Here is a 17036-nt window from a genome sequence, read left to right as displayed (position 1 = left end):
ATGATTTTGTAATAATTATAATTGTGCATCCAACACAGACTTGTTAACACTTGTTTCGTCCACACGCAGCATGTTGCTGTTCCGCAGCAGGTAGTCCTGCATCAAACCGACCTCTTTCTCCCAGGCTGGTCACGTGGTCGGGATGCCACGAGACACGTGAGCCCGACTTATAAAAGACTGTCATTTCATAAGGATTTTTTTTTTTCCTCCTCATTTTAAACACTCGGGTCAGTCATCTATATTTGTTTTACTGTTGGTGTATTGAATGTTGAATCAAAGTTTTACCCAATCCTCAGTCTCATCTAATTGTAGACCTCAATGTAAAAAAAAAGGAGAAATCACTTTCCCCTCTGAAGTCTGAGAGACTGTGAGGGCGTGCGTTTTCATCCCACACAATGGCAAAATCATATGCACACACATTCACACACACACACACACACACACACACGCGCGCACACACACACACACACACACACACACACACACACACACACACACACACACGGCGCTGGCACCATCCCATGCCCACAGTTAGTGGTGTCATGAAATAAATACTATGTAAGAGCGGAGCTGCCTGTCTGAACTCTTTCTCTTTGCATAAAGTTCAGTTTCATAAGAGCCTCAGTCGTGGCACCTCCTCACTTAAAGGAAGCTCTCTCTAAGAATAGAGACGGATGGTGGCTCCATGTTTAAATGAAGAAGGGAAGCGACTCCCAAAAATGAGGCTATGGTGCCTTACAGTCACCGAACTGAATCTAGAACGGATGAAAATGTAACAGAAGATCCACAGTGTTTTATAGAAATGGCAGGAATGTCAAGCAAAGTCTTCTTTTGAAAGTGTTTCCATATCTCATATGTTGGAATAGCTTCTTCTCCAGTATTAAGTAGGTTTCGGTGCTGCTCAGCAGAGATTAAACATGAATGAATGACTGTTTTTTAAAGTAAAGTTCACCCTCAAATTAAAACTCATTCATTATTCCACTCACTCCAATGCTTTCAGAGAGTCAAGTGAATTTTTGTAGTTCACAAAACATTTCTGGGGCTTCACAGCAAAACAGCACTATGACGATCTCCTATATAAGTTTAGTAAATGGGGACTTGTTTTAAAACATAAAAAACAACCAGATAAAACACAAAAATGGCTTCATACTGCTAGTGTCAATGTTAAAATGGCTCACACATAAGAATTTACTGCAAATTGTATACTTGTGGCACATTGATACATTTAGGAGTTTTAAAGGAAAGGTTCACCCAAAATGAAGCACTAGCACACATCCCGCCTGAGGTGAGTGCACCATTATGCAAATATTGTCTTTTTTAATCAATTTGGGATCTCAGGGCTTCTGGAGAATTGGATTACGTCGGACTAGTGGTATGGAGACCATTTATGTGTTTTGGGGGGTTTTTTTTTTTTTTAGATTTGGGGATTTTAGAAGTCCCCATCTACTTCTATTATCTACAAGGAGGCTGTTTTGCTGGAAAACTCCTGAAATGTTTTGTGGACTACGAAACTTCACCTGACCATACATTGACATGGCGGTGAGTAGATAATGACTGAATTCTCATTTTTGGGTCAAACTTTCCTATGAAACTCCTGAACTTATCAACATGTCATGAGTATACAACTGAGTACATTCTTTATGTGTGAGCAGTTTTACATGTCATAGGATCCTCCACTAGATTTTAATTCTACTTTTGTGTGGAAGACAGCTCCCTGTGATCAGGAGGGCCAGGAGACTAAATACTGAGGCTCAAGAGCTCGCTCTAGTGGAGTAAGTCAATACTGTTGAACATCAGTCTCATACATAACAAATTAAGAAAATAGGCTAAAGGCAGACAAAGAAACAAAACATCTTCACAACCTTGGTCAATGTCACAAAAAAGTGCAGCAAAACATTTAATCACAAGCAATTTAGCGAAATAAAGTAATCAATTTGTGCAATTGAAGCGAACACACATTTAGAAAAGACAATCAAAATCAGAGAGTATTTAATATATAATCAGAGAGAGAATATAAATACATACAGGTTAAGAGAGTTGTCCTACAGCAGATTACCCTTAGTAAGATTACAGTAAATTAAGAAGGGTATAATTTGAGCAGAAGCAGAAATATCCTGATATTGAGTCAATAATTTGGTCAAGCTTCAAAGGCACTGGATCTTACAACATGCTGTCATATGCCAATATACCATTATATGTAACATTAGAGCACAAATATTTCATTACATCCTTTTGACTATTTGACTATCTGACTGGCAGACCACAGTTTGTGCGCTTGCAACACTGTGTGTCAGACAGAGCGGTCAGCAACACCGGGGCCCCACAGGGGACTGTCCTCGCTCCCTCCCTCTTCACCCTCTACACCATAGACTTCATCATCATCTCCAGAAGTTATTGGATGACTCAGCAATAGTTTGATGTATCATTGAGGGTGCTGAGGATGAATACAGGACTGCTGTGGACAACCTTGTCGCACAATGTGAGCCGAACCATCTACAGCTCAATGTGACAAGGACCAAGGAACTGGATGTGGACCTGAGGAGGACCAAGTTGCCGCTGACCCGGTTTCAATCCAGGGGGTCAGTGCGGACATTGTGGAGGATTATAAGTATCAGTGGGTCCACATAGATAATTAACTGGACAGGGTAAAGCACACTGACGCCCTCCACGAGTATGCTCTGGATGTTTTAGGAGTCTGTGGTGGCCAGTGCTATCCTCCATGCTGTTGTGTGCTGGGGCAGCAGGCTGAGGGTAGACTGCAAGGCCAGTGATATTATGGGGGAGGAGCTGGTGGTGGGGGTGTCAGTGAGTGTTCAGCCACAGGAGTACATTCAGTACTAGACTGATCCCACAGAGATGCATCACAGAGCGCCACAGGAAATCATTCCTGCGTGTGGCCATCAAACTCATCAACTCCTCGCTCTGAGTGACAGACACTCAACAGGAGGACTATACCCTGACTATACCCATATTCATATATATAAAAAAAATACAAATAAAAATAGAAGAAAAATGTAAGAAATGTACATTCTACTAGAACATATTCATATATACCCTGTATATATGAATATGTTCTAGTATTCATATATACCCTGTATATATGAATATGTTCTAGTAGAATGTACATTTCTTACATTTGTCTTCTTTTTTTATTTGTATTTTTTTTTTTGCTTATTTGTAGTTGATATTTTTCTGTGTATTTCCGTAGCAGCTGTAACGCAGGCAATTTCCCCCTCAGTGATCAATCTAGTATTTCTGATTCTAATTCAGATTTTCATTCAAGTGTATGAGTCAGTTCATGACTCTGATAAAAGTTTAAAATAAAATCACTCTATCTTTATTAATTCCCTTCCACAGTTAGCTTAAAGGAACCAATTTTCAAACCATTACAGACATCTGGAGTCATTCTGGTGTCACACTGCAGATAAATAATCACATCCCTGAAGAATTTTACTGCCACAAAACAGCATGGAAAGTATCTAATTAGTTAATAAAGGTTTTGTTTATTTATCTATTTATTTTACTGTAGGCTGCTTTTACTTACTTCCAGGAAACTTCCCTTTTGTTTCTGATTAACTTCCCCTCAACAGGTCCCTAAATTGAAGTCAGGCGTTGCAGCCTAATTTTCTGGAAATGTATTGAAGAGCTTTTTACTAACTGCTTATCGGAAAATATAACAATGTTATAATCAAATGATATTGGGGTCATTTTAAAAATGTTTTTCTATCTACAGACATATCATTTAAATTGTAATGCATGCATGACTACTCATGAGATTATGATGTGTGTGCCATATATCACACAAGTAAATTCTAAGCAGTTTCTCTTCTATTTCTTTTGGCAGATTTACATATGATAATCGTAACTTGCGCCTCTAATATATGGAAGTTATGGAAGACTATGTAATAAAAGACTTCACTGCAGAGGAAGATCTCTACTGGAATCAAATACAACCCAGCTAAAACAAATTGAACAGAGCAACCAACTGAGGTCAGGCTATGTAATTTAGGGTCACATTTTCTACTGTGTGTATGGTTTCAATGAACCGCAAATCAGCACATATCGTCCAACCTTCTCATTGTTTGCTCAAATATAAGCTTAGTGTTTCCTCTATATACATATAGGGGGGTATGAAATCACCATGTAGGTGGTTGTCAGTTTTTAATAACTTGATAAACTGAAATATTACACCACAACCCATCACAGCAAAGAGACAAACCAATTTGGGATTTTAACTTTTAAAACAGCAAATCCAAAGCACATTCCCAAACGAACGTTGAGTCGCCGTCTTCAGTATCCTGACAGTGTGGATATTGTTGGGTATCGTTTGCGGTGGGTCATACACTTGTCCCTCTCGATGAACAGCGAGTGAGTTTTACAGTTTATGTCCTTCTCAAGAATGATGCGGGACTCCTCCAGGTGTGACAGGGAGCCTCTGGCCTCGCTCAGCTGCTGGTGCAGAGACGCCAGCGTGGCATCAAGCTGCCTCACCTCCCCTTCCAAACTACAGACACAGGAAACAAAGTGAAGACAGAGGTAAAGGAGGTAGACGATAGAATGAGATGAGACTGGTTGTACCTGAGCTGGGGTTGGTCTCTGCAGAGCTCCATGTTTGGTCTGAGGGAGCGCAGGTAAAGTCTGGACTGAGCGACTCTCAGTGGAGCCTCTTTGTTGTGGATGGCCTGCTGGAGAGCTACGATGTTCCTCTCCTGAGCCCCAATCTGCTCCAAGATCTGCACACACCATCAATAAACATACAACAAAAATCAATCAGTTAGCTACTCTGTCTGCAGTGGTGGAATTTAACGAAGTAGAATAATTAAAATGCTTTACTTAGATTTACATTTTTCACTTGTGTACTTTCTTGTTATGCTACTTTATACTTTTACTCCACTTTCTGTCAGAGGAAAATATTTTGTACTTTTTACAAAATACACATTTATCTGACAGCTTAAGTCATTGATACCTTGCAAACTAAGATTTCTATATACAACAACATTCAAGAGCTTATAAAAAATGATGTTAGTACATATCAATATATACAAGTAAAGCTAACGTGATTAGTTGATTTGACAAACTATTTTGATGATGGCTTGAGTCATATTTCAGGTACAGAGATTTCATGGTACAACCTTTTACTTGTAATAATTGTAAAAACTTTGATTTTTTTTTAATAATCTAGCAGTTTATTATTGACAACTTTTGGTTCCACAGAACAAGTATTGTGAAAACGTGCCTGTTTTTATCAGAATTTCCTGAATCTATAAGGAAAATAAAGGAAACATTGAGAATGTTTCATAACCAAATAAAAGTTCCTTGTAGCATGTTGAAGGAAATTATCCAAAAACCTCCTCCACCACTGTCTGTCTGTCTGTCTGTCTTTCTGTCTGTCTGTCTGTCTTTCTGTCTGTCTGTCCACCTGGGGGAGCTTGATCTCCAGCAGGGTCTTGGCCTCTATCAGCTCCACACAGCGCTGGCTGAAGGCTCGGTCCACTCTGGAGCACTGGACTCTCAGATCCTCTGTGGTGTCCTGCAGCACTCGCTCCACCAGCAGTCTGACACACACACACACACACAGCTTCACTACATCTAACTGAAAACCTTTAATAAAGCGTCACACTGTCATGTTTAGCTGCCATCACCCCGCGGCAGATTAAACAGACTGACCTGAGACTGTTGGTGGCCTGTTCCTCCTGCATCGCCTTGGACAGGTTGTCTTGTGTAAACTGTGTCCAAGATGTGCAGTTACACACCCTGCAGCAGACCAGAGGACAGGTTGTCTTAAAATCATCTAATCTGTTTCTTATTTTACAGTGCTGGATTTACTCACTGGTCCTGCAAGGTGGCTGAGCTGGGGTGGTGCTGTGTATCTGGGCTCATGTTACTGTATCTTCCACTGAGGTCATCTAAGTTGTAGGCCTGGTACTTATCGGACCAGTCCATCTCCAACGTCTGCTTGGCCTCTCTGTTCATCCTGACACACACACGAAGACACAAACACAAAGTAGGAGCTTCAAACCGAAGGAGGACATTATAGGAAAGTTTGACTTGTTCTGACACTCACTTGATCTGAGAGACAACCTGAGCTGTAGTCCTCTTCAGAAGAGCCTGGACGCTCCTGATCAAGTCCACCTCCTGCAAAACACACAGCCACACTTCATGTTAACGTGTGTGACGATGAGCCCCCTGCTGGTGATGTTTACAGTTACACTGAATACAGTATCAGACACTTGATCCTGAGAGTGTTACTGTTGGAGAGAAACTGAATTATTATTCAAAAGGGCTGCAACTAATGGTTATTATCATTAATTATCCACTGATTCATTTTTGGTTGCTTGACAGATCATTTGGTCTGTATTTAAGGAAAAGTCAAAAGTGCTGCTCTCAATTTTCTAGAGCCCAAGGTGATATCATCAAACAACAGTCCAAAAGCCAAATATAATGAATTTAATATAATCTAATATTAAGAAAATATTGCTATTTTTGCTTGCAAATGGGCTTGAGTCTATTGAAGATCATATGTGTCACAAAGATGATTTATGTGTCTCATTCCCACTGCGTCCCCTTTGACGCTTTGGGATTGTAGGAAGGGTTGGTCGGCATCCCAAAGCGCCTCTATTTGAACAGTTGTGCCCCAAGAATGAACTTTCTTACAAAAAGAACCTTAAATCTGTTATCAAAATGGATGAAATAATAATTTTACCTTGAACAGCCGAATTGTTGCAGCTCGGGTATTTGGATTTTAAGAAGTATGCGATGAATAGACTAAGTATGAATGTCTACATTCCCAAAATCAACCATTAGAGTATCAACAAATCAACGTTGTGAACAATTCCTAACAAATATAGCAAACTACTCTTAGCCTATTAAATTGAAAGTAAGGTTGTATATACTATACTATTACTATAAAAGTCTTTATTTATCATTTATTAATTTAAAGTAGGCCTATTATTAGCTTAAACGTTTCACATTACATATATTTAAGTGTCCCTCACTGACGTCCTGTTCCACTTTCATACACAGCTTCACTTGGTCTATACAGTCTCCTTATAGGACCCCCCTCAAGACTTTCAGTGCCCCCTCTGGCCCCCCTACACAAAGTGTCTGTGTGCGCCCCTGCTCTTAGACCACATCAAGCCCTGTCTTATATATTCATTGCTCACCTGTAACAGCTCCTCCTCCACAGAGTCCCGGACCAGGTCTGGCCCCAGTCTTCTGACCCTGCAGGTCAGGTTGTCGGTGGCGATGGCATACGGAGCCTCGGAGGCGTCCAGCGCCTTCTCCAGCCTCTTCTTGAGCGCCAGCAGGGCCTCGGTGTCGGCCCGCAGCTGGTCGATGTGCCGCTGCAGCTCAGACTTCCAGTTGTGGATCTCCTGCAGCCTCTCTCCCAGGAGACGTGTTCCGTCGGCCTGGTTCTTCAGAGTGTCCGCCTCGGTGTCCTGGTACAGAACCTTGGACTCTCGCTGGACGCTCCTGGCCGCTTGGCTGTCAGAACCGGCCTGCTGGAGGATGCTGTGGTAGTTGTAGAACCACTCGGACGGGCGGTATTTAGCGGAGCGGTACCCGGCGGTGGCTGAGCCCGAGGACGGCTGCGGGAGCTCCAGCCTCACCGGAGGCTCTTTGGCCGGGCCGCGCCGAGCCACAGCCCTGCTGTCAAAGTGCGGCCTTGACACTAAAACCTCGGAGCTCATTTCCTGACAGTTGAACAACAGGTGCAGGAACAATGAGGCGTTAAAAGCAGATTTTGAACCAAATTAAAAGCAGCACGAGTGATGCACAGCTCTCACTGTCCTGCGGCAGAGCTGTGTTTGTTTGGTGTTGCCTGGTTACACCTGTTGGAAGGAGGCTCGGGTGACAGACGATCAAATGAGCTGATAGCAGTTAAGCAATGCTATATTGCTGCACAAGAGAATACAGTATCATAGTCATATCATAATTAATGAAAACATCTGGGGTCTAATCAAGCCAAATGGTAAAGTCGTGGAAGGAAAATTCTCCAAGAATATCAGTAAAGCACGTGTAGTTGTCTGTGTTGTAGGCCTACTGTGTTATGGGCACTTCTCAGTCAGAAGGGAACAATCAAACCTCAAATGGTGAAATTGTAGAGATACATAGGCCTTTAGTGAAATGCAGCAGTAGATAGTGATTTACATTGTCAGTCAAACTGTATTTGTGTGAAATGATGAATGGGAGTTACATTTAGCGGATGCTTTTGCCCAAAACGACTTACAGTAATTCATACATTTATGGTGGTGGCTGCCACTCAAGGTGCCAACAAGCACATCAGAGGTAGCTTGGGGTTCAGTATCTAGCCCAAGGACACTTTGGCATGCATGTAGACCAGGGGAATCGAACCAGCGATCTTCAAATAACAAGAAGCTGGCTCTACCCCTGAGCCACAGCCGCCCACAAGTTCTGTAAAGCAACATCACGACCTCTAAAGATGTAAAGCATCATGGGCACTGAACCCAAATACCAGTAGAACGACTGTGTGACCAGAGAGGGCGGGAGGGCAACAGATTGTCTTGTGTCAGATAAAACATTCTGGTGCACTTTGGGGAGCAGAACAGAAGACATACATCTGATCTAACACGTGTTGACCCCACATGCAGATCTTGCGTTGAGCTCACAGTTTGAGCTCTGAACGTGGAATGAATTTCATAAATATGAATTTGGAATATGCTGATATGCAAGACAGACGGGTGCAAAGGTGCAAATACTTGGCAGTCCGATGAATATACCAGACATTTCTGTTTTGGAAATGTTTTTGCATATAGAATTTACATAAAAATGGAAAGTTCCCCCATAATATTCCTGTTTTATCTGATTCATTTCTCCATCATGTTGACAACAGATATCAGACGAGTTTGCTACCCATGTGTTCTGACAGTCATACTGAGAATTGTTGCGTCATAAAGCACTAACCCTCACAGTTTTATTTATGTGTTCAGTTCGCTAAAGGGACAATAGATTTGGGATTTTAAGCTGACATATTCATTCAGACTATCTTGATTTTCTTCAGTCATTAAATGTTGAAAATGGCTTCCTGCTCACAGCGAACAAACGCGATCTTAAACATGACGGCGCGTGTTGTTTTTCTTTTCTTCCATGAGGTGTCATGGTAGTTGACTAGAGACAGGTAATGGTTGCATTGAAACTGACAATACCGAATACAAATGTGGTTTCTCAAAGTTTAATTTTATTATAGTACTTTATTACTTTATTATTATTACTTTTTTAGATTCATTATATATAACTTATTATAGTATGATAATTTCAGATATTATGACTTTAAATCTCATTTGCCCCATCAGTACTCCAAAGAACCACTAGAGGTTTGCTTACCCATGTTGGAGAAACTCTGTGTTGGAACAGAGTTTTAGCTGAATGCTGAGAAAATAAAGTGTTGAGTGTAATAAAGCTGAGAAAGACTTCCAGAAAGACTGTTTCCACAGACATAAGGTGATGAGTCAACAAACTTCCAAATGCTGTGTCATTAAAATTCAGGGAATCAGGCAGTCACAGGCACAGTCACGCAATGGCTGACATTCCCCTTCATGACCAGGAAAACACACACACACACACACACACACACACACTACTTGATTTTGAGTCAATCGGACATACACTCCCTGCTGCCAAAAAACAAAAATAGTCCCCAACAAACGCACTTCAATAGCCCAGAGTTACACCACAGTACTTTATATCTTGTGATGAATTATGTTGAATTGCTCAATCACTTCCACCACTGATTATTAATGATGTGTTGTTTCAACGATGACTCTGCTGTGTTTCTCAGAGTTTACTTTATTTAGTCACTTTTAGAAAAGTTGCAAATACACTGCAGATATACATGTGGGATATTTAGACAACACAAGATTCAAGAATTCAAGATGTTTTATTGTCATATACACATAGTTTGCACCAGGCAATGCAATTCTTAATTTGCAAGTTTCCCTTCACACAAAAATAAAAACACAAAAATATAAAATATACTTAGAAGAAAATAGAAAAATTACAAGCATGTTAGCATGTGCAATGTACAGTCAAACAGTCATCCATACTTTCAAAGAAGCATTTTATTCCATCTCCCACTTTCCTTTGTGTTCACGCCACAACATCACTGTTGTTCATCCACCCCTTCAAGTGGTTGCCAGGTTTGTACACTAGCTAACGTGGGTAATGTTACTAACTGAATGTTAATGGTGTTAATGCCAGCTAGCACATGTCAATGTTGCTAATGCTAGCTGGCAAAGGTTAGGGCAGTAGCTACAGTATGCTGGCCACACACTAGAAATCAGTCATCATTAGATTTCTTTCCACAAACTGGCAACCACCAAGACTCTTGATCCTGATGAAACACTGATACCACGTGATACCAACGGTGTTATACTATTGGCTGAAAAACCTTGTTAGAAGCTGGAACCAATCATTAGAATTCATGTACAGAGATAAACAAAACAATCATAGTGGACCCGACAGACATTTTAAAACTATCTCTTCACAATGATGATAATGTTTGTCGAGGAAAAGAGATTATTTTATTCTTAATCTTTATGTATTACTTAAAAGTTTTATCAATATGATCTTTAAACTTCTATATTAACATTAAGCAGTGATGATAACGTAAATGAGCCGGTGTAAAATCAAAGTTAAAAGCAGTGAATATAAGTTAAACTACCTAAAGTATTTCACAGTGATTAGGTAGCGGTTATGTTTGAATAATCAGAAGGACAGCCCTCTTGGGGGCGCCATTTAGCTCAGTTGGTAGAGCGGGCGTCCCATGTACAAAGGCTTTGTCCTCGCTGCAGCGGCCCCAGGTTTGATTCCCCGCCTGGGGCCCTTTGCTGCATGTCACTCCCCCTCTCTATCTCAACCTGTTTCCTGTCTGACTTCAGCTGTTCTGTCAATAAAAGCCAAAAGGCCCAAAAAATATGCTTAAAAAAATGAGCCCTTGTCCAGACAAGAGAAAGGTTTGACCAAATGATACACGTGTTGGTCAGCTGTTCACTGGGAGTATATAAACACAGCTCAGGTGTATCTGGTCTTGAACTCATTACAGTAGATACCTTCTGTCATGATGACGTTTTGATACACAGACTCTTGTTGGTCCTCGACCTGCTTGGAGGGGCCAGTGTTTGAGTAAACTGCAGCGTCTTCAAGTTCATGAATCTGAAAGAGAAGGAAATAGATGAACAGGCACACTTGCACTTATGAGAGAGGTGTAACATCACAGGTACTAGTCATGTAGCACATTTGGCTCCCGAGTGCTAATTTGTGTATAATGGTTAAAAAAGTAATTATTTGGCCTCCCTTTGGTAGCAGAGACTAAACATTTTGATGCCAGTCAGTTGATCAATGTGTCTTACCTCAGGTTTGTCCTCACGAAGACATCTTTCCATCCTATTGACTTTTGATTTATTATCACTATCAGGCTTAATATTAGTTTCATTTCTAGTTCATATGGAGGCCAATATGAGAAATGCGCACAGGTATTCTGCAGTATCACACGTAAAGAAAACAGAAATATAGTAGATAATAGAAAAAGAAGATACATACTCAGTTACATGTATAAAAGACCATATGGTGTATGTAATAATGCCATTTTCTGCACATTAATCTTTTTTTAAAGCAAGTTGTGGCTTCTACTTTAGTGTCTCTAGGATAAACAGAATAAGCAGCATGTTTTTCATCGTTTGCCATGATTTTGAATGATCATTATCGCCTCTTGTAACCACTTGTGAGATTTGTGTCACTCATGATCCCTTACAGTAGTCACATCCATCCTTTTCCCTGCTTCATTCCTCTTTGTTAGTTTCCGGTTGACGTTGACTCCAGGTCCTGGAGACACACAAGTATACAACACGACATGGTGATTCCCAGCTTTATGTGCGAGTGACTGTGTGAGTTTGTGCATGTTGTGTGGGATGCGTACCTCTCGCTTTGCATTTATAAACCATGACCAGGGCGAGTGCCAGTATCAACAGCACAACAGCAGGCACGGCGAAAGCCACAGCGTACATGGATGTAACATCTAGAAAAAATGCAGAACAGAGAGAAGAATACTTCTTGAAAACACACATCAGCAGCCCGACTCTCACGTTCATGTTATATGAGGATGCTGGCCTCACTGTTGCTTCAATGCACGATATGTAATTTCTGCTGCTCTCAATCAAAGCAAAAGAGAAGGACAATAAAATGAAACTTCTGCCGCTAGAGAGCTCTGCTCAACTGCTCGGAGCCGGCTCAAGATTTTGGATTAGAGCACGACCTTAAATAAACATCTAGGGTCACTTCAGATTGTGCTCTGATCAGGAACTGTTAACTGACGTGAGAAGAGCTCAGAGATTACATTTACATTTTTGGAATTAAAAAGCAGATTGACCTTCCCCTCCTCTTTATCAACCTGCAGCAGTGATCCGTGGATCCGTTTTCAGGTGTTAGAGTTCGGTTAGGTTGACTGCTGACTGGAGCTAGAGGGGAAATGAACTGAATGCACCAAGAGTTGTCTTGAAATTAACCACACTATAACACACACACACCATCAGTGTGTGCCGTCACTTGTAAATGTTACTATAATTATTTTTACAGCTAGTGTAGAGTAAAGTATTCTGGCTGTTTGGGGCAGATGAACACTGCATGGTTAGGACAAATGCACACAAATGTTTCTGCTGTCAAACTGGCTTTACTCTTAATGTAAACACCATTAAACCACCAGCACTGCTGATGAAAATCTTATCAGTCACTCAGGCACAAATTGTTTCATTAAGTTAAGTGTTCCATTAAGTTTGCCGACTTCCCTATCCCGAATATAGCAACGACATGAAATACACAGTTACCTTGAGTAAACTTGTGTATTTCTCTGGGTTTGAACATTATTAAGAAAACACATTTAATTACACAACTTAACAAAATACATAACGAAGGTCTAGATGTTTTTACACAGTCCGATGCAAGAATGTTACACATCATACCTTTAAATCACGTGAGTGCAAACACCCATATACCTTTGATAGGGTCGCCGGGCACATGTGTTGATTGTGATCCGACAGTGATGTGAGGGGTCACAGTGCTGCTCTGCTGTGGAAAGACTGTCACAGAGAACTGTTTGTTTCCACAGAGATTTGAATTAAAATATATTTATCAGTTTTTTTCTTTTTTCCTGTTGTTTTCAAATCTTACCGACTGATAGTTGAATCTTGGTGTAGTCTCCGGGTCCCCACTGTAGGTCTGACCCACACCAGTATGTCCCAACATCGCCTGCCTTCAGCTCTGTGATCATCACCAAGAAAGAGCTCGACGAGAGATTATCTTGTAGTGAGAACCTGCTTTGACTCTTCACCATGTCTGTACAGTTGCTGTAATGGACTCCCCTACAGAGGAACTTCTTGTGCTTCCCGTGTTGTGGTGGATAAGGACACTGCATAGTTAGTGGACGTCCCACGATGCCGCTCAGTTTGTTTGACTTCACACAGCACCACTCTGTTAAAGCAGAAGGAGTTTAAAGTTTTTGCACATCTGATAAAACGTCTGCTATTATCCATTTTTAAAACCTTCTTTGGCATTTTAAGCCTTCATGATGATAATGATTGCTCGATTTATTTACTTGGCTCAACTTTCACTGTTACTTCAGCAGAGTAGTCATCAAACCCAAATTTGGACACGCCACACCAGTATTTTCCAGCATCCGTAAATCTAAGATCAGAGATGGTCACTGTGAAGACTTGTTTCTCTTTGTCATCGTGGATGGAGTATTTGTTCCCCTTCGCTTCCGTCGTTCTAATCAGAACATCACTGTCACTGCCGCAGTTATTCCTGCACAGGTACTTCATATGAGACATATATCCCCTTTCATAGGGACAGGACACTGTGACTATTGTCCCTTCATATCCAGACACTTGGAGTGTCTTTGCTGCGAGTGTCACACAGCTCAGAGGAACTGCGAAGAGAAGGCAAAAGGAAATAGAAGTCTTGATACAGGTCTTGATTTTAATCACTTAAATAAAGAAGAAAAGAAAAACCAATAAAAAAGAAGAAAATCTAACCCAGGTTTGGAAAACTGAAGAACTAAGAACTAGATAGCAGTGTGTGGCTACTTTTGAGTTTTTCTACACTTCTTCACTCTAAATGAGTGTTCTGCTTAAATTACTAAACATCATTTAAATCTCACAGTTGTGCATGTTTCAGCCTCGGTATGATGTACGTATTGTCCTATAGACATAAATACCTGGTGTATTCTCATAAAAGAGCATGTTAAAAATACATTTCTGACAAGTCCATCAAAGGTCATCGTGTAATTTGCGGAACTTACTGCAGAGGATGAAAAGCAGGTTTTGAAGGCTCCACATCTTGATTATAATGCAAGGAAGGGAGGAAATTAAAGCTGAAGTAGCTGTGAAGGTGTGATTATGATGTCATTCTCTCTCACACACCCACCCACCCACGCATGCACACACACACACACACACAGGGGAGGGGACTGTGGTGAGGTCCATCTAGGCCACTCTCTCACGTCTTTAGGGCTTAACTTGCATGTGTTCAAATGTGTGAATATCACACTATATGCATTTAGATTAAATCAATACTGAAATCTCTCCGTTCACCTTACAGACCAACTACTTTATCAGCCTCAGCTATCACACTTGTACTTACTATTACTTTATATGGCCCGAAACTTTTCGGGGAGCTGAAGTACAAACGTAATATGGTATCAGTCTTTTCCTTCTCTGGCATATAAACCTACTTTAATCTGTCATCAATAATAAATACAAACATGCCTTTATTTCACGATGTTGAGCAGGGGTAGGAAGGACATGGATTACTGACCCAACACTATATAACAGTGATTACTGTTGGAATTTAGAGCTATTAAACACTTATTTTAATGAAGAAAATATCATTTAAGCAGCCTTATCAGTCCTTAAAAGATAGTTATAAACATTATGAGTTAGTAAGACTACATAGGTGTAAATAAAGCATGATACTGCTTATGGTAGGAATAATCAACTATAAACTCTTATAACTTATAAGAAACTTGTAAACAGTTTATATACAGCTTAAGAGCATTAATGAGTTTCTTATGTTGTTTGTAATTTCTTTGCAGTCACATTTACTGAACACCTATTCTGTCATTATTAAAGGTACAATATGAAAGAACTTGCCACCTGTCAAATTAATACTCTCAACAAATGGGGGGCAGCGTATCACCAGAGAAACCGCTAACTGTTGCTAACTGTTGCTAACTGTTGCTAACTGTAGCTAAATGTAGCTACCTTTGGTGTGTAAGCTCAGTTAACCATGCAGCAAGCGGTCGGGTTATCTGGCTGTGCCTGGACTAGGAGCTCAGTGCACAGGAGACGTGGTGTTGTTGTTTACTGTTGGACTAGTACAAAGTGCCTTAGAGCTAGCTAGTTTGCATGCTAACTTTGTTAGCTACCTCTTCAACACATAGATTTCTTTGACAAAACCTGAAACTGTAATTTCTCCACTTTCTGTTGATTCTTTTAGAAAATCTTTGAATGCACTAAACAAAACTTTTTACATATTGCACCTTTAAACCTGTGTTATTTTTGTTGCTTTATTAAGATTATGAGATTTTTAAAAATAATACATCCTCCTAAGGGCTGATTACTTATTAACTCTTTTCAAGCTTATTGGGCTTATTACAAGGACATGAGTGTAAAGCCTCACCAACTTTTTTCACTTTTGGACTTTTGGGCTAGCTCTGTCAAACCTGCTTTCAATAGCCATGGTAAACAAAGCTAACATCTCCTGGCCTACATGAAAACAAACAAGCATATTTACTAAAATGTCAGACTTTTCCTTTAAGGCAACTAAAATGGACGACTGCAGATTTCCATCACACTGAGTTTGCAGGCCTGACTCTTGACAGTAAAAGGCAAGCAGGTGTAGCTAACCATCTTAGTGCATGATATGTGTTTAATTAAGTAACCTGAGCCTACATGCAGCTTTCTGCTCTCTATCACCTCGGTCATTGTGGTGCTCATATGAAAGATAGTTGTTTGACGTGTGAAGTTTACATGAGAAATGTCACCACGTCTGTGTGTGACAAATCGAGCCATGATGCAGCGCTGACCACATTCACAGAGCACAGCACCACTAAGGTACAAAATGTTTTGCACAGTGCAGTCTTGGGGAAGATATTTTGATCAGAAGAGAAAGATCTTTTTTATGCCTTAACAAACTAAATAAACAAAATCTCTTTGTTTTCATGACTGAATGAACAAAACTGACCATAAAGGACAACCAAATGTCATACTGTTTTACTGGCGGACCCTGCCACCTTTCTAACTTCAAACAGTATTCTGGGACCAGCTTGTTTATTCAGTGAGGGAAAAAATTAATATTTCTGAGTTTGTATTATTAACTCCCTCCCTCCAACTTTTATTGTGGTCAAACATGAACATAGCTTCAAACAAACGTTTATGCAGTATCTTCACATGTTAAGATCGTAGAAAATGGACTACTCCATCTTTTTTCTCACTTTTCCCTCAGGGCATCTGTATATTAGTATTTTGCCCCTTAACACAATACCATGCTTGCTTTTGGGCAATGATCCACTAGTAAGATTCAGTTTGGGTCCTGCAAGGGAAAAAGTGTGGGCTGATTGTTAGTTATTAATGTGCTATCTGGAAAATATCCTATTGATTCTTCATTCTGTAGATCAACGATCTTATACTGGATTCAGTGTAATGATAAAGGGCACCAGCAGAGGGCACATGCAGACACACAATAATGTGTGTGTGTGTGTGTGTGTGTGTTTTGGAGGGACTGGATGTGGCTCCTTTGCAGAGAACTACAGCTCAGGTTGTTAGTCAGTTTCTAATTCTACTACTTGAGAAAACTATATAATAATCTTCTGGACTGTGTGTGTGTCTTTTTGCGTGTGCGTCAGGATGAACAATACGGCCTCAGAGACATTAGAGTTGGACTGGTCTGATGCACAGCAGACCTATAACTTTGATGGCCCCAGTGGAAGATACAGTAACATGACACAGTGCCAGTTATATAGAGTT

The 17036-nt window shown here is 40.5% G+C and overlaps 2 protein-coding genes across 2 annotated transcripts; both read right to left on the bottom strand.

Moving 5' to 3' along the window:
• Window positions 1–4144: 4144 nt before the first annotated feature.
• tekt4 (tektin 4) lies at window positions 4145–7823 on the bottom strand. Its single transcript, XM_030411900.1, has 7 exons — window positions 7164–7823; window positions 6065–6135; window positions 5831–5974; window positions 5668–5754; window positions 5420–5555; window positions 4579–4733; window positions 4145–4504 (listed from the first exon to the last, which is right to left on the bottom strand). Exons 1-7 carry the CDS (start codon window positions 7689–7691, stop codon window positions 4291–4293), a joined length of 1335 nt encoding a protein of 444 aa, XP_030267760.1. The 5' UTR covers window positions 7692–7823; the 3' UTR covers window positions 4145–4290.
• A 1997-nt stretch (window positions 7824–9820) lies between these two features.
• LOC115591262 (polymeric immunoglobulin receptor-like) lies at window positions 9821–14180 on the bottom strand. The gene is made up of 7 exons (XM_030433104.1): window positions 14171–14180; window positions 13607–13939; window positions 13183–13482; window positions 13008–13091; window positions 11936–12034; window positions 11771–11841; window positions 9821–11172 (listed from the first exon to the last, which is right to left on the bottom strand). The coding sequence occupies exons 1-7, from the start codon at window positions 14178–14180 to the stop codon at window positions 11032–11034; spliced, it is 1038 nt and encodes a 345-aa protein (XP_030288964.1). The 3' UTR covers window positions 9821–11031.
• Between the last annotated feature and the right edge of the window lie 2856 nt (window positions 14181–17036).

This window comes from Sparus aurata, chromosome 1 (assembly GCF_900880675.1).
Source record: "Sparus aurata chromosome 1, fSpaAur1.1, whole genome shotgun sequence".
Taxonomy (NCBI): Eukaryota; Metazoa; Chordata; class Actinopteri; order Spariformes; family Sparidae; genus Sparus; species Sparus aurata.
Note: the sequence above shows the minus strand (reverse complement) of the source record. Positions and strands in the feature narration are given on the sequence as shown.

What these genes read in the sequence shown, in the direction of transcription:
- tekt4 (XM_030411900.1), bottom strand. Translation starts at nt 7,691, where the DNA reads ATGAGCTCCGAGGTTTTAGTGTCAAGGCCGCACTTTGACAGCAGGGCT. An exon ending in TCAGCCACCTTGCAGGACCA is followed by an intron (nt 5,755 to 5,830) that starts GTGAGTAAATCC and finishes GGTCTGCTGCAG; the next exon opens with GGTGTGTAACTGCACATCTT. An exon ending in TGGAGATCAAGCTCCCCCAG is followed by an intron (nt 4,734 to 5,419) that starts GTGGACAGACAG and finishes TGGTGTGTGCAG; the next exon opens with ATCTTGGAGCAGATTGGGGC.
- LOC115591262 (XM_030433104.1), bottom strand. An exon ending in GCCCGGCGACCCTATCAAAG is followed by an intron (nt 12,035 to 13,007) that starts GTATATGGGTGT and finishes CATTTTTTCTAG; the next exon opens with ATGTTACATCCATGTACGCT. An exon ending in TTATAAATGCAAAGCGAGAG is followed by an intron (nt 11,842 to 11,935) that starts GTACGCATCCCA and finishes GTGTGTCTCCAG; the next exon opens with GACCTGGAGTCAACGTCAAC.